The sequence below is a fragment of the Marmota flaviventris genome, chromosome 11 (assembly GCF_047511675.1).
Source record: "Marmota flaviventris isolate mMarFla1 chromosome 11, mMarFla1.hap1, whole genome shotgun sequence".
In the NCBI taxonomy this organism is placed as follows: Eukaryota; Metazoa; Chordata; class Mammalia; order Rodentia; family Sciuridae; genus Marmota; species Marmota flaviventris.
In genome coordinates, this window is record NC_092508.1 from 6,689,638 (window position 1) to 6,711,196 (window position 21,559).

Below are 21,559 nucleotides of genomic sequence, written 5' to 3' on the forward strand. Positions count from 1 at the left end.
TATCTTCTCCATTGAGGATTTTGGCTGTTCAAGGTCATGTGGAATGAAATAATTTCAACAGTTTCATGAAAATTTATATTTTCATGAAATATAATGTGCTCTGGGGAGACTGCCAGGAGTGGAAGTTGTTCCGCAGGCTTCTATGGGGTCTGCCCCAAGTGTGTGAGTGTGGTGATGGTGCGGTTCTGCCTCCAGAGTACCAAGGAGAAACAGGTCTTGGCAGGAAAAGGTGCCCTTGGGGGCTCAGGGAAGCCAAAGAGGCCAAACAGTTTTGAGAGAAAATGGTTTTAAAAGGGAGGGTCAGGGGGTAGGGGAGACAGCTTCTCTCCAGCACCCCTGCCCAGGCCTCCTCCAGCTGCATAAACCACCACCAAGGGATGGCTTCTACCTGCCACTTCCATGCCCAGCTCCCACAGCCCCAGGGTGGGCTAGAGTTGTGCTTCAGACCTGTGTGCCCAGAGCAGGCCACTGTGAAACCTCTCCAAATGATCAAAGCTGTTTCCTGTTAAGTGTGGAAGACAGAAGGCAAGACAAAGGACAAAGTTCCAGGAGTTGGGGGGAAAGGCGATTGGATGGACAGACAGCCTTATCCACACTCCCAGGTTCCCACAAGGACAGCTGAGCTTGGAAAGGCCAGCCCAAGGGACTCTTCAAGTTCCTGTTAAATGCAGTAAAACCTCACCCAGGCCTGGGGGTGAGGCTGGGGAGTGGGAACAGGGGTGATAGCACCCAGCTTCACTCCTGGACCCATTCTACTCCTGGGGCTACCTGGAGGAGGGGGATTCCCAGGACCCTGAGGGCCTGGGGCTGTGAGTAGAGATGAGATCCCTCATGTCCATATCTAAGTCAAATGATGGCATCGTCACCCCAAACAACCTGGCCTTTGGGAGCCTGAAAGCCCTCCACCATCCCCAGGATCTCTAGAAGCAGGGCTGCGGCTGGACAAGCTCTGTAGCACAGTTCTACCCTGTTGGCCTCAGCTTCCCTTAGCCTAGGTCTCTCCCGGCCCAGCAAGGGGGTGGATGTGGGGACCTGCCCCAGGTGCTACGGAGACCGAAGCCGGGTCCAGGGCCCAAGAGCAGGAGAGCTGCCCGGCTCCTTAGCTTGCTAAGCTCGCTTGCACTCGAGCACCCACCACCCGCGGCCCCGCTGCGCGCACACAGCGCCCTGTTCTGCGCGCGCTCTCCAGCACATCACATGCACGCGGGCTCGGAATCGCCGCGCACACGTGCGCATGCACTGGCGCAAGTGGCCACCCGCACACGTGTTGCACGCCTGCAGCCCTCCACCCACGGCGCAGCACACGCGGCGCTGACCTGCGTGCTCTCCCCGGCTCTCGCGCGCACTCTGCCACACCTCCACGCGCTCACACTCACGCGCGGGCGCACGCGCAGACACAGGGCGCTTGGGGAGTGCAGCCGAGTCGCGCCGCAAACGGTCGCGGCTCATTTATTTGCTTCAGGAGGTGGAAAACTTTCTCAGCGCGACGACCACTAGCGCCAGCACCACGCAGGTGGCCAGCAGGGCGGCGATCACGATGGCTGCGATGGCACCGGGCCCCAGCGAGCCTACGGAGGACGGAGACCGCATCAGTCCCTGGCCCCAGCCGCGGCCGCCCTTCCCTCCGCTCCCCTTCCCCTCCCGCCCTCTTCCCCAAGCTTGTACCGCCGCCGTGGTCCAGCCGCTCCCGCGCCGTGCTGTCCTCTGGGCCGGGCACAGAGGTGGGAGACTGTGCAGCGGTGGCTGCAGGCTCCTGGCCAGGGCTGGTACTCTCAATGGGGCCTTCTCCCGACGGCAGCTCGGCGGGTTCGTTCCACAGTGTGGGATCAGGCTCCTGCGGACCCTCGGCTGCAAGGTCAAACACAGGCGGTGGAGCCAGGTGGCTGGGCCCACTGCGCTTTGGAGTTCCCCTCCCTGGTCGGTCAACTCAAGGTGCCGTGTGTAAAGCTCTGAGTTCAACACTACACTGGCCTTCCCATTTCACAGGCAAGCAAACTGCAAAATTCACCCCCAAGACTGGGAGGCCATGTGTACATTGGTCCAGATGCCTGCCAGGGGCCGGGAGCCAGGCTGCCTCCAGAATGTGAGGACAGATTGATGGGGGTGGGGAGACCTATGGGCCCTCAGGAAGAGACTGAGCCTGGGGCTGGCAGGGTAACTTCAGGGCAGTGGAGGTGGGGTTCATGGACCCAAACCCCAAGACCTCCTTCACCTGAGGAAAAGACTGGGAACCAGGGTCCCTACATACCCCGAGACCCTCAAGGGTTCCACTGCCACAAGGAGAGGCCCATCCAGGCCCTGCCTGATACAGGTGACCCTGCTCCTCCTGAGCCTGACTGGGGCAGTCCTGCCACCACAAGGCAGAGGGCTACCCTCCACAACCAAGACTGCTGTCTCCTGAACAGGGAGGTGGAAGAGGGGAGAGGCGGCCAGCAAGGGAGGCCCACCATCAAGCCAGGCTCCTGCACATCAGTCCCTGGGCAGCTTTCTGCAAGAGCCCTTCTCTGCTTATGAGGTTGGAGTCAGCAGGGTTGGGGGAATGCAGGGACCCCAGAGAGCAGGAGGGAGACAGCCTTAATCCCATAGGGAGCACAGGATGAGAGGCCTGGTAATGATCTTCTCCTTGGGCCCCAACCAGCCTCACCACCCAACCCTCAGGACCCCGGTGGAGCTCCAGAGCAACACACACCGAGGGCCCACCCACCAAACCCAGTTCAGTTTAAGGCCAGGATGGCAGGCGGGCTCCAGGCCTCTCCTCCCAGCCTTCATCCCACAGCGAGGCTTCAGCAGAGTCAGGGCTGCCACGCCCTCCTGATAACTGGGACGGAACTGTGACCCAGAGACAGCCCCCAAGCAGATCCTTAGAGCGAGCTTATTGGATGTTGTGTCACTATACGCCATCGCATTGACTGCAGCTGTCTGTGGCATGGGGACCATTCTTATTCCTTTTCAGGAGCAAGAAAGCCAAGGCTCAGGTTGAGCTGTGGGGTCACGTGGTAAATGGTCTGCAGCCCTGGACAGTGTGCTGAAGGCTGCACTTCCTGTGAGGCTGCGGGAAGCTGCAGTTCTGTTCCTGTAGGTTCAGCAGCCTGTAGGTTCCTGGGCCCTTTCATGCCCAGGAGCTCTATCCCTGGGCACTCCCCGGGCCCTGAAGGCCTCACTGGGGCAAGCTCACCAACTCCAGGAGAGGGGTGCTCAGAGAAGACACAGGGACCTCTGGAGCTTCCTGCCCATCTGGGGCAAACCAAGAGGAAATGTCAGCCAAACCCACACTTAGGGTCAGTCTTAAAATAACTGGGCCCTTCAAAAATGTCAGGGTCAGGAAAGGCAAAGGAAGGTGGAGGACTTGTTACAGATTATAGAGGAGACAGGTAAACAAAGGTGTGTTCCTGATTGGGGGGGCAGGCCTGAGGTAGAAGATATTTGGAATCTGTGGGTGGAATCTGAATCGGGCTGTAGCTCAGGCTCTGTCAGTGTCCCTCTGGTTTTAATTGCGGACTCTGCTTGTGTAAGACAAGGTGCACGTTCTTAGGAAACATTTGGGAGCAAAGAGGCATCATCGTCAGCAACTTCCTTTCAAACCATTCGACATCCAGGAAGCAGGGGCGATGCAGCAGAATGTTGGTATTTGGTAGATTTAGGTGAAGCATCTACTGGAGTTCACTGGATTATTTTTTTGCAACTTTTTGTGAACTTAAAATCTTTTCACCATAAAATGTAACCAGGTCCCTGGCTCCCCAGACTCTGCCCCTGCCACCTCCTCAAAAAGCCTGGTCTGGATCAGTTGTGAGGCTCAGCTTGCAGGCAGGGACCACTGTCACGTTCCTTAGGGCTTCACCAAATCAGAACCCTTTTCAGAAAAGATCAATGGCAGTCAGGTGTGGTGGCTCATGTTGGCAATCTCAGTGGCTCAGGAGGCTGAGGCAGGAGGACCACGAATTCAAGGCCCAGACTCAGAAATTTAGCAAGGTCCTAAGCAATTTAGTGAGACTTTGTCTCAAAATAAAAAATAAATAAATAAATAAAGGCCTGGGGTTGTGGCTCAGTGGTAGAGTGCTTCCCTAGCATGTGTGAAGCAATGGGTTCAATTCTCAGCACCACATAAAAAAAATAAATAAATAAATAAATAAATAAAAGATATCGTGTTCCTCTACAACTAAAAATATTTTTTAAAAATAAAAATGGCTGTGCTGGGCGTGGTGGCATATGCCTGTAATCTCTGCGACTTGGAAGGCTGAGACAGGAAGATCGCAAGTTCAAAGTCAACCTCAGCAAAAAGCAAGGCCTTAAGCAACTCAGTGAGACCCTGTCTCTAAATAAAATACAAAATAGGGCTGGGGATGTGGCTCAGTGGTCAAGTGCCCCTGAGTTCAATTTCTAGCACCCAGTAAATAAATAAATACGGCTGTGAATGTGGCTCAGTGGTTAAGCAACCGTGGGTTCATTCCCCAATATAAAAAAAAAAAAACCCACTTGGTGGTCTACCTCCCAGAAGACCCAGGGCTGAACTGCCACACTGGTGTCTGGCTGCCACTCTGGCCCAACCTTGAAGATCATCCTTTGAGGAGGGGGAGGTGACCCAGCTAGGCTTCCCATGTTGCAGCCAGGAAGGGCAGGGTCTGTAGCCTCAAAGCTCCCATGAAAGGTCCCAGACCCTAGGCATGCGGGCCTTAGGCTCCAGGGGCTAGGCAAGAAAAGGCCAGAGTGTGCCCATTGCTTGGCAAGCCCTGAGGTCTGGGGTTCACAGACTGCCTGTCTGCCCTGAGAAATGGACAAACCGCTGGCCCTCTGCTTGTTCACCACATGCCCAAGACAGACTGGCAGGCAGGCACCTCCCTGACCCACCACTGTGGCCAAGGCTCACCTCTGATGCTGGGCATCTGACCAGAGAGGCCGCCCAAGGGCTTCTGGGTACCAGGCCCAGCCGATCTGGGTGGTGCCTGCTGGCCTGGGCCAGAGGCTAAACTCACCCCAACCCACCAGCAAAGGAAGTGCAGCTGTGGGAGCCCCGTGTGCCCGTCTCCACCTGCATTGCTCTGTTACAGGCAATTGCCTGTCCTCCCCCAAATTGGTGCTGGGAAGCTGTCAGCCAGTTTGCCCCTAGGAGGCCCTGTCAGATGAGGGTGAAGATGGGCAAAGAAAAGCCACAGGGACCAACAGGAGCACAGAGCACAGCCTGCAGTCCCCCCAGTTCAGAAGACTGCCCAGCAGGCTAAGTGACAGCGCGTGAGGGTGGGGAAGAGGAGATGCGGAGGACTGTCGCCTTGGCAATGGTGGGACCCAGAACTTCAAGGACGGAGTGAGTGATGGCCTGGGCCTCCATGCTGGGCCGAAGCCAACAGGGACGGTGGGGGCCTGATGGTGCTGCCACAGGCCTGGGCACCTCAGGCTCCCCCAGTTACCCTGCCTTTCAGTAAATAAGTTTGTTTAACACTCCATCTGACCACAGGGCCCCAAGGCCAGGCACTGTGTTCACAGGCGGCCTTTGTGCGGGGCCATGAAGGCCCTTTTCATCCCTGGCCTGGCCTCCTGCCGGCTCAACCTGGCTCACTCCCCCACCCCAGTGGCTGCAGCCACTGGCTCCTGGCAGAGAGGACAGCAGACTAGCGCTCTTTCCCCTCCTTCTTGCCACAGGACCCCAGCCCAGGAAAGTCAGGGGGCCTGCTGGGCCTTGAACACATCTGCTCAGTTTCTATCTAGCCCAGAGCCAGATCCCAGAGTCCCCAAACATCCTCCTTCCCAGAAGGGTCAGAAGAATAGCCAGAACCCCAAACCCTGGGCAGATTGGTATGCTCTGGCCCCTTGCCCATGAGGCCTGCCTGTTGGTAGCACATGTAGAAGGAAGAGGGAAGTGAGGCCAGGTGAGATCCTGGCTGTCCCCAAAGCCCACCAACCCCTGTGTGTGCACAGTCTGACCTAGACTGGAGGAGGCCTGGGCTGGGAGAGCCAGCAGCCCCAGGCCACAGGGAGGTGGGCTCAGTAGTTTCCCTAGGGTGGGGGCTGCAGGGATCTCAACGCTAAGGTCCAAGCAGTAGGAGACACCTCCTACACTTAAGGTTACTTCCCCCAACTCCAAGGCCATCACATGGGCTCGCTCAGTAGGCATCTCTCCTACCACCAGTTGGCAGGGCACTGCCCAGCCTTTGAAGAAAGTCGCTCTGCCCGAGACCCAGGGTTCCAAGGAGGGCCTAGAGGTTGGAGGTACATTCCCTCAGCATCTGCTGAGTGGCGACAGGACGCCAGGTCCATCCCGAGAGCTCCTGTGTCTGACTGTGAAGCTCCCTGGTCCCTGGGGGAGGCTAGTGGTGGTCGTCTCGCCCGCTGCGGACAAGGAGAGGGCATGTGTGGAGAGGGAAGGGACAGAGCCAGAGGCGACACCAGCAGGCCACCATCATGCAGGCTTCCCAGGGTGGGGTGGGGGTCACATCAGCTCTCCCCAGGCCACGCTTTCACAAGGGAGGTCACTTTCCTCCCTCAAAGATCCATGACATCCCCACAGCCCAGGCTTCAGGGCCTTGAGACACTCTGGGTATAGAGGCAGGTGCCCTTTAGCCAACGGAGGGAGAATATTTCTTCCCAGAGCAAAGCCTCTGCCATCTGCACCTTTTTCTCAGACTCTGAAGCCAGCCTGGACCAGTCCCTCCCAGTGCAGGCCCAAGAGAGCCGTCTGGGGCTTTTTTCTTGCTTGCCCCAGATGGGGTCATCTTGGCCTCAGTTCAGAGCCTAAGTCCAGCATCCTCAGTGAGATCTCAGGTCTTTTGCCCTCTCTGAAAGTTTTCCCAAGATGGAGACATGACCTGAACCTTCACTCTCTGAGCACTGCAGAAGACCAGCCGGGAAGGGTTTGTGGGACTTGAAAGGTAACTAACAGGACTTTGTGGACTTCGGCTTGGTGACTGGGTCTGTGACCCCTCAGCCACTTGCTCTGTGCCCGGTACCCTCTCCTACCTCCCATACCTGAACGCCTTCAGATGTTTGAGTGCTGGAGTAACCCTCATGTCCCCGTACAGATACATGTCCTGACCCTGCTCCCCAGGTACCCTCCTACCTCAGTCATTGTTCTTGTGGTTGAGACACCTATCCTGTGCAGATGCTCCTAGCTGGACTCTGACAGCTTCCAACAGTCACCCAAATGCCCTCAACCCAGGGGACACTGAAGAATCTGGCCCCAAGGGGGTTCTTGACCCCTGGAAGCTGATGGCAGCTGAACCAAAGGCCTGCACTCCTTACCTGTGAGCACCGCAGGGGCCAGGACCCCAGAGATGAGCAGAAGAGCCACGCGCAGGGCCAGGAAGGATGCCATCCTGGCGGAGAGTGAGTGTAGTGCGTGCTGGGCGAGAGGACTGAGCCGCTGCACTTTAGCAACGGGAAAGAGGCATCAAAGGGCTGGGAAGGGTTTTCATCAATGCAAACTCTGTCCTCCTGGGACACCGTGCCCGCCCCCCACACACACTCTCTCGCGCGCACACACACACACACACATACACACACACAGCGAAAGCTCACGGAACAGACCTGGTCTTCCAAACCCAGGAGCAGCCCCACCCTTGGAGAGGGAAGGAGGAAATTGCTCTCTCCCTCTTCCCCCCCCCCCCATCTGTCTCTCTCTCTCTCTCTCTCTCTCTCTCACACACACACACACACACACTCTCTCTCTCTCTCTCTCACCCAAGTGAGGAAACAAGGATACACACCTCCCACACATATTTCTCAGCCACTGGAAGTGAGAGGTTTCCATACTTCCTGGTGCAGAAGAATCACCCAAGGACCTTACAAGCACATATGCCCCAGCCGCCATGCCAGGGGCTCGGGTGAATGTGCTTGTTCATGTTGTGGCAGGCCTGGGAGGTCCGGGGCAGGCACTCTGCTTCAGGTCGCAGAGCTGGCGAAGAGGTGTGTTCATTTAAAGCACTGTCTATCCAAGGCCCTGGCTGCCCTGGTCTCTTACAGAAAAGCGTGTGGCCTTGCTCCTGCGTTGGGGTTTTCACAGGCACTCCTCTTTGGTCCGGAGACCTGAACTCTCACCTGGACATTCATGCCATAACCCTCACTGCAGCCCCGCTGCCCACCGCCTCACCTACACTCACCCACAGTGGGGCACCTAACAAACTGCTCAGTTCCTGGCATCCAGTGTGTGGGCCTCCATGTCCTCCTCCCCTGCCCATCAATGGGCTCCTTGCTCCCCACCTCCCAGAGGGCCTCAGCACACAACTAAGTCGCCAAAGCTCTCTCTTCCCCTCACTCCCTCCACCCAAGCCCTCGAGAGACCTGCCCACACCCCTCTCTGCACTTTTCATGGCTTCCCACAAAGAGCTTCCCTGGCCCTGCCATCCTCCACCACCTCAGCTCTCTCTGTTCCTTCTGGTCCACAAGACTTGCGCGGATTCCTCCGACATACCCAACTTGATCCGGCCCAGGACTTTTGCTCTTGCTGTCCCTCTCATTATGGGCTACCTCCTTTCCATCCGAGTCTCAGTCCCAGCAGCCTCCCCATGCCTTAATTTCTTCTTGGCTCTCATATTTTTATAAAATTATCCTGTTTCTTTTTTAATTAATTTTTTTTTCACTGAAAAAGTTTTTATTGGGTGCAGCCATCTGCCCATGCTCCAGACTCAAGCACCTTCTTCCTTGGTGATCCAGCCTTTCTGAAGTGGTCCAATGAGTGCTTTCTTCTCCTCCATAGTCTGGAGGCAGCCATTGCCAAACTTGGTTGTGGTGTCATGAACCCTGGCCGACCTTCTCCAGAGCGCTGTTCAGTCTGTACCAGCAAGAACTTGTGGAAGGTGAGCACTGGCTTCTTGGACCCACCAACCTTTCAGCATGACGAAGTCACTGGTCACTTCACCATAGTGGACAAAGCCACCCAAAGGGCTGATGCTCTTGTCATTTAGACAGGTTAATCAGTGGAAGCATTATTTTTGATTAGTTTGTCATCCTTCATGAGGTAGCCATGACTAATCTTGTAGATCTTCTTGTTGATCTCAGTGTGGTGATGGTAGCCCAGGTCACAGAGAGGACCACATAGGCAGGATGCCAAGCTCCAATACAGGCAACCTTGCACAGCTCTTGGTGGGTCTTGCCGGGCAGCTTCTTGGTATGCCAGTGACTGGTGACTCCTTTGTAGCCTTTGCCCTTGGTCACACTGATGATATCCATCATGTCATCCTGCCCAAACACCTGGTTCACCGGGATCTGCTGCTCCAGCCTCTCCTGGCCCAGTTCAGTTTCTCAGCCAAGGTGCCTCCATTCACCTGGATCTCCATCAGGCGGGCTTTCTTCTGGTGCAAGGGAAGCAGCCACATCTGGGTGTAGGCGATAATCCGGATGACCTGGCAGTATTTCTTCATGCTGAAGTCCTTCTCCAATTGCTTCTTGCCCATTACATCCTGCCACTTCTTGCAGTATTTGGCAAAGGCCTTCTTCTTAGATTTATGCCAGTTCTTATAGAAGCACCTTTTGCACTCATTACTGATACGCTCAGCAAAGATAGTCTTGAAGGACTGGAGGCCTGGTAGGGTTTCCACGTAGCTCACAATGCCTATAACCACCCTGGGTGGTGTCTCCACTATGATTACAACCTCCACAACCTCCTTCTTGTTCCCCTTGGATCCTGGCTTATCAACTTCCCACTTGATATAGGTTATGCCAGCCTTGTATCCCCAAAAGGCTGTGAGATGGGTCATCTTCAGGGAAGCTCTTCATCTTCCCGTGATGCCTGCTGCTGTGCTTCCTAGCTAGAAGCCCAGGGATCCAGGTCTGGGAGTGGAGAACTACTTGTGAGACAGCACACTACCAAGTCCCGCCAGTAGAGCTCTTATTTGATTAATTTTTGAAGGCGCAACATACGTACGGGGAAGTCTACAGATCCTGTTTATAGATGAACTGTCCTATGTACACACCTGAGCAAGCTCCGTGCCAGAGAGTGCACTCCTCGTACACCAGACGGGGTCCTCCCCATTCAGTAACTCCCAAAGCTCTGGTCCGCCTGCTATCCCCTGGACAAACTGGACAAGTCCTGTGTGTGGACCGGTCACATGGTGTGAACTGCTGTCTGGCTTCTTTGGCTCAACATTACCTGCAAGACTCATCATCGCTGAACACTATTCAGTTGTACGACTGTGCCATGGTTTACCCATTCTCTTACCCCTTCATCCACATTTTGTTGGGTTGTCTCCAGATTGAAAGTTTTATGAATATGGCTTCCATGAACATTTTATCCAAGTAAAAATGTTCTACCACTTATCAGCTATTAATTCGCCAGTTCTCCATTTTGTTTCTATGTTCTCCAGAAATTCATTGGGAATTTTTTTCTTGTAGTGTCTTTAGTGGACCTGGGCCATTAGATCTCTTGGTTACATATCTGGAGTGAGAACCCCTGGGTCCCAGGGCAGGGACATCCTTGCTTCTGTGGACAGTGCTGAGTAGCTTCCCCAAGTATCCTGGCTTATATTTTCCCAGCAGGAGGGGGCTGGTTGCTCCAAGCTCAGCACCACCAGTCTTTGTCAGTAGGTAGTTACATGCTGGTGCCTCACTGTGCTTTTAATTTGCCTTTGTAGTACTCAAGGACAGCTCCCTATTTACAGGAATAGCCTCTTTTGTGAGGGGTCTGCTGTGTGTGTGTGTGTGTGGGGGGAGTATTTATTAGAGTGATCCTTTACATTTTATTTCTGGGGAATTTTTGTATATTCCAAATAAAAACACTTGGTCTGACACACCTAATGATACTTTAAGGTGAAGTGTTTAATAGCATGTTTTTTGTCTGCCTCTGCCATGTGACTGTGCTTCGGGACAGTGGAGGCTGTTTTGTTCCCCAGTGCCTCCCAGGACCTAGCACTGCCTGCAGCAGGAACTTAGTACTTGACTCCAATCAGCCTGGGCTTCTGGGGTGGACATAACACCTGTCCATCTGGCCCCATTCTCATCTATCCACACCACAGCAGGACCTCATGACCCCATGACCCCAGTACTCTGCTGCCTTTCTGATTTCCTGTTAGGATCTGCCAGCGGGAGACACTGGCAGGAGATGGAAGGAAGACTCTTTCTACTCAGGTTTCTGACCTTTGGTGACAAATGTCAGGTGGCTAGCAATAAATTAATCATGGAGTACCAAGTTAGTAAGATTTTTCTAGTTTGTATTATTAGAAACCTGGAAAATGTGTGAGAATGAGTTCTGAGGTGTTAGACTAAACGGGCAGGGTGTGAATATGACCCTAGTTGGGCCACGCATGTTGACAGTTTGCTTACTGGAGATCCTTAATCCAGTGTCCTCAGGAGCTCTGACAGTTTGGCTGACTCATTAGTAGCCTAGGTGTCATGAGACAGAGAAGCCTAAGTTAAGAGGTGAGAAGCCAAAAGCGTAGGAAGAAAGGAATGCTGGGGTGCATTTCTCTTAGGAGGTGATGCCCACATTCACCAAAGTACTCTTCACAGAGGCACTGGGAGATGCATTGAGAAGGAGATCAAAATCCTCCAAGGCCAGGAGATGACTGGATCAGTGATCCTATTGCAGCAGAGGCCAAGCAGCAACACTGACCTTCCAGAAGCGAGATGGATGCAACACTGCACAGTTGGATGAGGATGTTTGACCCTCAGGAATGAAATGGGAGCCTACTAATGCACTACTACTTGATAAACAAAAATGGACACAAGCACAGAGCCTCTCCTCCAATTCACAGGCCAGGACTCTCTTGACAGAAAGGGAAGCAGCTTATCGTTTAGATGGCCACAGTGTAAATAGCAAGTCTCTTCCAAACATTCCCTGAAGGTGTTGGCAGCCAGAGGCTAAGACAGCTATGCCCTGCAGGAAGAGAATATACTCACCTTTCAGGGGTCATCAGACACAGGCTCTGTGCAGACACTCTGCCCTGGATAGTCTGAATGCCACTGTGTTCACCAAAGTGCAAGCTCATAGGTAGTTTTTCCCCCCTGAACCCATCCCAATGCATGAGAGGTAAGGAGAGGAGGTTGTCCAGGGGCAAGAGTGGGCAGCAGAGAACCCATCCTGGTCCTGATGGCAGGACCAGGCATGAGCCAGTCTCCAAGCTCCTGGTTCATGCTCCATTAGTGCATCAGACTTCACCTATTAAGCACAAACTACAAACATAAATTTAGAATTTCAAGAAGTTAAAGCATAACTCATGGTACATAGCATGTGCCAAGGACCTGGGTTCAACCCTCAATATTAAAAAAAAATTCCAGACAGTGAGTTCAGTATTCAGTATCTCAAATGATTATCATAGCCATACTAAATGGAAGTAACTCTCAGCCTAAGACAAAAATCTAAATTACAGAGTGTTACAACAAATAACCTTGTACATATGTATTTTTGTAATGTTTTTCTTTAAACAAATACAGTCATGAGGCACAACAGGGACACCCTCTGAGAAACACATTGTTAGGCAATGTTGTCATTGTGAAGACATCATAGAGCATCCTTACACAAACTAGACAGCAGTGACATCCCTAGGCAGTAATAACCTATGGGACCACTTAAGTATGAGGTCTGGCTTTGACAGAGCATCTTGTGACTGTATCACACTAGAAAGCTTGTCTCTCACAGTGGGTTAGCAACCATAAAACTACTTGGTGGGTATTCTAGGACTGAGCAAATGTGGAAACAGAGCTGACTCCTGCACAACACGGGAGATCAGGGGCACCAACCCTTTTGACATTCCTAAAACTTAACACTAGAGTTGACTGGGAGCCTAACTGATAATATAAAGTTGTTTAACATATTTTACTTTTTTGTTTTTTGGTACAAGGGATTGAATCCAGGGGTGCTTAACCCACTGAATCCCAGCCCCAGCCCTTTTTTACATTTTATTTAGAGACAGGGTCTCACTGAGGGTTAACACATTTTACGTTACATGTATTACACACAGTAAAAAAATATGCAAGAACTGTGAGGTGTTTTTACTGGATATGAACTTTACTGGAGAGACCAATTTCTCACATGGAGGTGACCAGAGCTGCACAGTTGTTTTTATTTTGGTACCAAGAATTGCTTAACCACTGAATCACATCCCCAGCCCTTTTTATTTTTTGAGACAGGGTCCCACTGAGTTGCTTAGGGCCTCACTAAGTTGCTAAGGATGGCTTTGAACTTGCTTGCTGCACAGCATTTTAAGCAGACACTTGCAACAAAATTCACCCCCATAGCTATACACAGTGGCTACGGAAGTATTACTGTAGTATAATACGTACTAGTTAATTTTATACTGTAATGGTTTAACAGTGTGTTCAATTTGTTTACATTTTCCTTGACACCCTGAATGTAAGTGCTCAAGTTTTGATAAATTTTCAACTTTTTACAATAGATGTATATGTTTATGGTAGTAAATAATTTTAAAATAAAGTATTATCTACATATATTTTATGCATTCGTGATATGCCTTTTAATTTTTCTATGCTACAGCTTGCATATTTTTTCAAATTGTCACAAATCTCCCAAAGATGAATCCATGTATACGATGGCCCACACAGTTCAAAACTATGTCATCCCTGAGTCAACTGTACCCTGAAGATAATAAGAGCCAGGTTTCTCACTGTTGGGAAAGAAAATATAAATGAGTGAAGGTCAGAACGTATCCTGTGGTGTTGCACTGAAATTGAAATTGGAGGTATCAACAACTCATGGTAGGTATAGATGTTATAGAGATATATGCACATATATGGACAAATCTGAACTTACACATAAAAAACTCCCTGTTTGCAGGGATATTCCTGAATCAGTGACACCCCAGTAGCCGTGAGCATGCCCAGTGCCCAGATTTTAGTTTTTGGATACTCTCCTTACTGAAAAGAACCAGAGCTCCCTGGAGAAATAGCTAAGTCCATATCTGGGAAAAGGAGATGATGAGCCTAAATATCTTATGTCAAAATACAAAACAAAACAAAACAGAATGATGGAGATGTGGTAAGAAGACACAGAAGCAGTTCCATTTGTGCATGAAAAACGGTATCAGATTATAAGAGTGTATACATGTTTGTATGAAAAACTCTTCCTTATAGCACAATGTTAACTAATAAGTGCAAAAGAAATGTTGGCAAGCTGGGTAAAGGGGCACATGCCTATAATTCCAGCGCATCAGGAGGCTGAGGCAAGAGAATTTAAGTTCAACACTAGTCTCAGCAATTTAGCGAGACTCTCTTAAAAACAATAACAACAACAACAACAAAAGCCTGGGGATGTGGCTCAGTGGTTGAACTCCACTGGGTTCAATCCTTGGTACCAAAAAGAAAAAAAAAGTGTTGGCAGCATCTGAGTAATAACTGGTCAAGCAAAAAGTATCAATAGATGATGGGAAACTAGTGGATACATTATATATATATGTGTATTTTTAGTTGTAGATGGACATCATACCTTTTATTTTTAATGTGGTGCTGAGGATCAAACCCAGCCCCTCACAGGGTAGGGAAGTGATCTACCACTCAGCCATAACCCCAGCCCTAGTAGACACATTTTGATGAAGAGATGGACATTCACATAGTCTCAGTGTTTACCACAAAGAGAAAGATTGTTACTTTACAAAATTACTATCACCAACCTCATGTACCTCCTATGATGCATTCACTTGTGGTATTCCTCCAGAATCAACTTGAGAGGAAGTACCAAACAAATCCGATTTGAGGGTGTTCTAACAAATAATTGTCCTGTACTCTTCACAAACGTCAAGGTATGAAAGATAGAGAGACTGAGATACTGCTCCAGATTAAAAGTAAAGACTCTCAAGAAAAATGACAGTTCAGTATGAAAACTGATTGTAAGCTTTTCCTTATCTGACACTAGTGGAACAACTGGTGAAATCTGAATGCAGCCTGGCATTAACAGCATTGCATCACTAATTTCCTCGTTTTGATAACCGTATTGTGGTTATGTAACAGAATGGCCTTGTTTTGAGGAAATATACCCCCGAGTGTAGGGATAAGAAACAGAAGGTATAAAACTTACTTTAAAACTAGTTCATTTAAAACATCGGAGGTTGCTATGGTGCTGCACACCTGTAAACCCAGCAGTCGAGCGCTCATGGCGCCTGGGATGAGCAGTGAGTGCTCAAGTCCCCTCCCCCAGCCTCAGGACCAGCTAGAAATGGAACTTCAGCAGTCATCTTGAGTTTTATTCCTTCTTACATGTACACATGTCCAGCTATATATATGAACCAACCAATTTTCTCCTTTCCTCTTTGTTTTATATATTACACAATCCAGTCTCTGGGATACCAAATGCCCAAGCGGGGCTGAAAGTGAACTAGAAGTGGGCATCGCCTAGACAGGGGTGTAGTGATTGGTGTGCGTGACCAGCAGGCACGGCTTTAGTTCCCCAGTAATTCATCTTTTAGTAACTGCCTTCTCCCACTTTGCTCCCAACCCATTCAACACCAGTTTTTCTTTTTAAACATTTCTTTTGATTACCTAGGATGGTGTGTTCCATGTTGGGACCTTGACCTGCTTCAGGCCCCATTTGATGTGACTATTGTCAGAAAATCCAGGTGGGGGACTCTAACCCCGCACAAGCCCACAATGCTTGCATTTCAACATGTCTCCTGCAGTGAAACTGCAAAGGGTTGACTACTAGCCACAAACTATCAAAAAAACATGTGTTGGCAGCCCCCAGACTCACGCTCACTTACTAGCAAGTTGGAGCTGACGGGAACCTCCCAGACCAGACAGTGTGATCCACCTCAGGCTATAGAATCACTTGGGTGTTGATAGGTAATTTCCAGTGTGGTGCTCAACTCTGGGACACAGAGTTCAGGGATTGACTTCTGTTTCAATTTCCTCAAATGCCCTGGGTCAACCCCTTCATTCCACAGACAGGCAAGGAAACCAGCAGCCAGAACAGTACATATGGAGGACTGCTGTGCAGTCTTGTGGGATTCATGCCACAATGCCTCCATAAGAGTGACACTTCTTCATGCTAAGTTGAAGCCATCCAAGGAGGTAGTAACTCCTGTTTAACATGCTCAACCACACCCATGTATGGGCAAAATGGCCTACAAGTGGTGTTTATCAAGCATTTAGGTGCTGAGAACTGTACTATATTATACTCATAAGTTACTGATCACAACTCCCTGATAGTTCTCATTTCACAGACATGGAAACAAATATTGAAAGAAAGCTGCCCGAAAGTAGGTGATGGGACCAACATTCAAATCTGACCTTGGATTGCAAGGCCCCCATTCCCAAACCACTCCCAGGTTAACGCTACAGAGTACTTATCCACCAAATTCCAGATTCTACGTAGAATTGGAAACTACACAACCCAGCTATTACTTGGAATATGCTCTGACTCCCTGGCTCTGCACAAAACAGAAACCAGAGCTGATTCTGAATCCTTCTGCCAGAAAGGCTAAAGTCCTCAGTCCACAGGCTGACTTGGGGTAGCACCTGGATTCTTTTCCTTGATCAACATACATAAACTCACTACTCCATGTTTCCCGTTTTAAAATAGAGAATGGAAGAGATGACTGTGGTAGAGACTGCCAACTACCAACACATCTATTCTTCTCCAATTCTTAGTGACAGAATCCTATGGTGTGTTGGACAGCTAAGCACTCAACCAAACTCCCCAATTTCCAGTCTTTTTTGCAACTAATTATAGTTATGTATTTACATTCTGACTGGTTTAAGACTTCCAACATTGAGAAGAGCTCCCAAACAAGCTCCTTTAAAGATGCTAAGCAGACAAAAGCAATGCTAAGCATCAAAAAGCAATCTCCTTCTTCCTGCCTGGAATATAGTCATGAATGTTGGTGCTCTAGCAGTCACCTTACACCATGAGTGACTTAATAAGATGGTGAAACAGAAAGAACTCGGGTCCCTGAACCATCATATGAGCCTTGGACCAACGACCTCTGATTCCACTTGAGAAATAAACCAACTCAAGTCACTGCAACCTGATGTCTTCTGTTATACACAACCAAGCCAATATTGGCCCACTGAACATTTTCAGGACCACTTATGGTGCTCATATAGAGCATAAAGCATCTGCTGACCATTGACCACTCCTGCATTGGGAGGAAAAACAAAGGGAAAAAAATTTCCTTAAGAAACCTGTCTCGGGCTGGGGTTGTGGATCAGCGGTAGAAACGCTCGCCTAGCACATACGAGGCCCTGGGTTCAATCCTCAGCACCACATAAAAATAAAGAAAATAAAGGTACTGGGTCCAACTACAACTAAAAAGTTAATATTTTTAAAAAAAGAAAAAAAAATCATGTTTCTGCTTCCTAAGTTCAGCTGCATTGAGTCAAGTGTCAAAGCCATTATTAATTCTGTTCCCATGCCGTCACCACTTTATAGCAATGGTGAGGGAGGAGACTACGACAGCTTACTGGCCAGAGCAGTACTGAGGAGGAGCTCCCCTCTCTTCCTTCCCAGCACCCATGCACTGTTTTTCCCACTGAGTGAAGCATAGCTATGGTTGATACTTCAGTTGTAAAACACTCCCACTTCTGGCTGAAATTTTCCTCTTGGAGGCTTTGGGCTCCCAGTCCAGAACTAGCAAAAGCAGAAGCCGTACACGGCCATCATTCTCAGGGAATCTAACATCTGTAAAATGAGCATTGCATATCTGGCTACTCCAGGGTTCCCAGATACCCTAAGGTCCCAGCAAGCACCACAGCTTCCTCTCCAGGAACAGCCTAAACTCAAGCAGGACCAAAGGCATCTTGAGATGGGCCTTGTTGTCAGTCTAATTACCCAGGTGGGATGTGCTCTGTTGTACCTGGTTTAACTTGCAGGTCAGCCGCTCTTCTGCCAAAGCTCTATCTCACACCCTGGAAGTACCATGTAGAAATGTTTTTTTCCAAAGATCACTTCTGTTTCATTGATCACATTATTATCTTTATTAAAATGCAGACAGAGGCATTTTGTATAAAGTGGCCAATTCTGTCACCAGGCCAATTTTAAAATAGGGTGTAATATACATCCTATATATAAAATAGAGCATGTATGTGCATATATATATATATATATATATATATGTAAATAAAATGGATGCCCTAAAGATTATTTAAATTGAGACCAGAATTATCAGATCAATCCTGAAATAAACAAAACCAAACCACTTTGACTTAAATCAATGAAATAAAGTGCTTGATGCAGATGGCTGAGCTCATTTTACTCAATCACCTTCCTTGAAGGGCTGCAATAATCTCTCCCACCCCCACCACTTCCACCAAGGATGATATAAGAGGGCTGTGGCTCCACCCTCCCACCCTGAGAATCTGAATACAGCATCACAGCAGCAATTATGTTGCTCCAGAGCATAGGTTAGAAAAAGGTATTGTACTACTGCTTCCACCTGGTTCTTTGGGGGATGTCCACAAGTTGGTGCCACCTAAAGAAGACAGACAGACTTCCAGACCCACAAGTGGACTGCCTTGGAGAGCCCACCTCATTAATCAAGCCTTTTTTATAAAAACAGTCCCAGCTGACATCTGACCACAACCACAGGAGACCCTGCAAGGAACCACCCAGACGAGTCCTTCCCTAATTCCTCACCACAAAATCACCAACAAAATGAGGTTGTTGTCAGCCAATTTGGAGGCCATTTGCTATGCAGCAATGGTGACTAGAACACCAACTATCTTTGAGGTAAGTCTCTATAATCAAACGAGACATTTTTTTTAAATCTCAAGAGTTAAAAAAAAAAAAAAAAAAAGATAGTGTACAAACAAACGCAGCTGGTCCTCAGTATCTGCAGGTTCTGTACCCTTGGAGCCAGCCACCCTTGACTGGAAATGTAGAGACTGTCTCTGTACTGAGTACATGCAGACCTTTTTCAGATCATTAGTCTCTAAACCACATATGATGTAACAATTTACAGTGCATTTATTCTGTGTTAGGCCTTACCAGCAATCTAGAGAGAATACAAAGTAACCATGAGGATGTGCATACTTTAGGAACGCAAGGTTCTGTCTGTAGAGTCCTGGAACCCATCAATCCCCTGAGGATACCAAGGGACAATTTTACTTTAAAACTTGGGAAGGGACTAGGGGTGTAGTGTAGTGGCAGAGTGCATGCCTAGCACACACTAGGTCCTGGGTTCCATCCCCAGAAAACCTCCCTCTCTTAGCAAAAACAATAACAAACAACAACAACAAAAGCTGAAGAGTGAAGGGAAAACCCCTGAAGAGTGGTGGCTGCAAGCAAAGGAGAATATGAAGGGTAGAGCTGAGACAGAAACATGCTTGAGAAGATTGGTTTCTTTCCACTGAGTAGGAAAGTCCTCAGACAGAAGCAAATCTCCTGATTAGGCAAATGGAATGTTCCATGACTAAAATTGACTTTTGTTCTGCTCATCTGCCCGCTCCACTTCCAATTTTTTAAAAGCTTATTTTTATTTTTCCTAAATAAGTAGCAGAATCTGCTTTAGAAAATGTGGCCGACTCTGAGGCACATTCAGAGGGTGTGTGTCTGTGGTTTCAGGGCGGAGCAGATCCGCAGGGAGGCAGAAAGGGAGAGTCAGAGGAGGAAAGCCACTGATCAAACTCTCCCATGTTTACCTTGACCTCTACCTTCTCCAGTACAGACCCAGCCAGTGCTCCATAGCCTGGCAGGGAGAACCACCTCCAAGTCTTGGGAGGTCACTGTGGCCTGGAGCTGTTCCATGCTGCCAAGGGGAATGATCTAGTGCAAAACTCAGCCTCCACAAGGAGGGGCACGAGAGGTGCACTCAGAGAGAACCAACCACGTTTTATTTAAGTTCTTTTTTATTTTCCTCCACACTGGCAAAAGTTCCGAGGGAGCTTAAAGTTTTGTAAACATTTTAACTATCCCTCTTCCCCACCCCCCACTTTTGAATTTACAAAGCAAAGGAGAGTAGGAGTTCCAATTTTAACGGATCCCCATCTCCTCATGCTATTTGATCCAAAAACTATATACAAGTTTGTAGCAGTCTCTGTATAGTTATTGTACATGTTTAGGAGGGAGGGAGGCAAGAGAGGATAGGGAGAATGGTAATCCAAAATAATAAAAATAGAAACCAAATATAATCCTCCAAAACCAAACTGCTCTCAGAGCAACTCCAGCTTTCTCCAGGCGCAGATGACAGAAAGGAAAGGTGCTCCACCTGGCAGCCGCCCCACCACAGCACCTCTCACACAGGCACAGCCGGCACATGGCTCCCTCCAAGGTGCGACTGGCCATTCTGGGTGATGTTCTGTGGGGTGTGGTGGCAGCAGGAAGAGGGCTTGTTTATAAACAGCGCTGAGTACAGTTCTATTTGAAGTGACAGGGTGCGAGGAGGCCAGCACCAGAAGCCAGAGCAGGCTTCTCCACCCCATTCTCGCCCACCCCTCCATCCCACTGCTTCCTCCTGTGTAGTGGTTTCCATGGATGAAGGTCTTACAGATGGTCAGGTTTTGTATGTTCTCTTTGCAGAAAAGGCAAGCAACTTGCCATCCCAGAATCTTTAAACAAAACCTGTTCAGGGCCACAGCAAGACACACACGCAATGCTCTGAGGAACCAGATGAAATTCCGGGCTTTTATCGGAAGCAAAAGTTTATCCCTACCCAAAATGAAATTATACAAATTCATACATATGGTATAGATCCTAGCTGCCTCTTAAACGAGACAAATTTTCAGCAGAAGGGCCCAAAACAAACTGGTCCTAGTCCTCTGAAGTAAAAATATTTATGGGGGGAAAAAAATCAGTTTTTTTTTTTGTTTTTGTTTTTTTTTTTAAGAAAGAAAAATTAAGAATGAGTCCCTCTCCCAGGCCACAGGGTTTCCTTTGTCCAATCAGGGTGGAGTATGCCAGGGGAGAAGTCAGCTTGCTCAGAAGTCACTATCTAATGAAGAAAAACACGAATCCTTTCTCCGAAAGGATGTTCAGAAAGAACAGGCAAGGGGTGTGCAACATCAAACCAATCAACCCAAACTCCACCCACTCGGGGCCTCTGTGATGCAATCCGAAGTTAGCAGTGGCAATGCAACCTCCAGACTGGGAGAGCTCTGGCTGTCTCTGCAGACACTTGAGTCACAGTTCATGGGGTGTTTTGTTGCTGGCCAATGTCTGTTAACCATTAACTCTCTTCATGATTGCACCAGTTAGACCTTTTGCCCTTATGGGGAGAAAGAAGAAAAAACAAAACAGAAGGGAAAAAGTGACAAGAGAAGTAAGCTGCCCTTGGCAGATCCCAACATACTATACTCTCTGGGAGGCAGTAGATGAAATCACGGCACAGTGAAAATGTGCTGCCAAGATCAGCCTTGCTGGGGAGCAATCCCACCTGTCAACCCCGACACAGGGTCTGGTCCACTTGTATACAGTCTGAGATGCTCACCAACAAAAACGGTTTAAGGAATCTTGGACACAAGGGGCTAGAAGAAAAAGCCTGAGATGATCGGTTCTGTGATTTGTTGCAGAGTGATATAGAGTAAATGATGAGTACGTGTTGTGTCCAAAAGTGGAGAATCCATGGTCGGCAGAGAGGAGAGGGAAGTGAGTGCCTGGCAGGTGCTCAGTAGTCATCCAGAGTCTCAATTTCACCCATGTTGAGTCGTTCTGATGATGCATTGACTGAAAATCCTGAGGAAAAAATATTGGCTATGA

General features: G+C 49.2%; 2 protein-coding genes and 1 pseudogene across 7 annotated transcripts in view; all 3 read right to left on the reverse strand.

Moving 5' to 3' along the window:
- Nucleotides 1–1,458: 1,458 nt before the first annotated feature.
- On the reverse strand, nucleotides 1,459–7,303 carry Snorc (secondary ossification center associated regulator of chondrocyte maturation). Its single transcript, XM_027941634.2, has 3 exons — nucleotides 7,231–7,303; nucleotides 1,666–1,848; nucleotides 1,459–1,568 (listed from the first exon to the last, which is right to left on the reverse strand). The coding sequence occupies exons 1-3, from the start codon at nucleotides 7,301–7,303 to the stop codon at nucleotides 1,459–1,461; spliced, it is 366 nt and encodes a 121-aa protein (XP_027797435.2).
- A 1,309-nt stretch (nucleotides 7,304–8,612) lies between these two features.
- LOC114097848 (large ribosomal subunit protein uL3-like) lies at nucleotides 8,613–11,909 on the reverse strand (annotated as a pseudogene).
- Nucleotides 11,910–19,695: 7,786 nt separating this feature from the next.
- Nucleotides 19,696–21,559, reverse strand: part of Gigyf2 (GRB10 interacting GYF protein 2) — a 132,567-nt gene continuing 130,703 nt past the window's right edge. For all 6 annotated transcript variants that reach the window (XM_071619538.1, XM_027941702.2, XM_027941704.2 and 3 more), the window contains one exon: nucleotides 19,696–21,535. In XM_071619538.1, the coding sequence (XP_071475639.1) occupies nucleotides 21,468–21,535 (68 nt within the window). In that variant the 3' untranslated portion in view covers nucleotides 19,696–21,467. The remainder of the gene's footprint in view (nucleotides 21,536–21,559) is intronic.

Bases quoted from the DNA above. Each gene is read 5' to 3' on its own strand.
- Snorc (XM_027941634.2), bottom strand. From the start codon at position 7,303: ATGGCATCCTTCCTGGCCCTGCGCGTGGCTCTTCTGCTCATCTCTGGG. The intron at 1,849-7,230 runs GTAAGGAGTGCA...TTGACCTTGCAG, and splicing joins GGCCCCTGCGGTGCTCACAG to CCGAGGGTCCGCAGGAGCCT. The intron at 1,569-1,665 runs GTACAAGCTTGG...CGTCCTCCGTAG, and splicing joins GCGGCTGGACCACGGCGGCG to GCTCGCTGGGGCCCGGTGCC.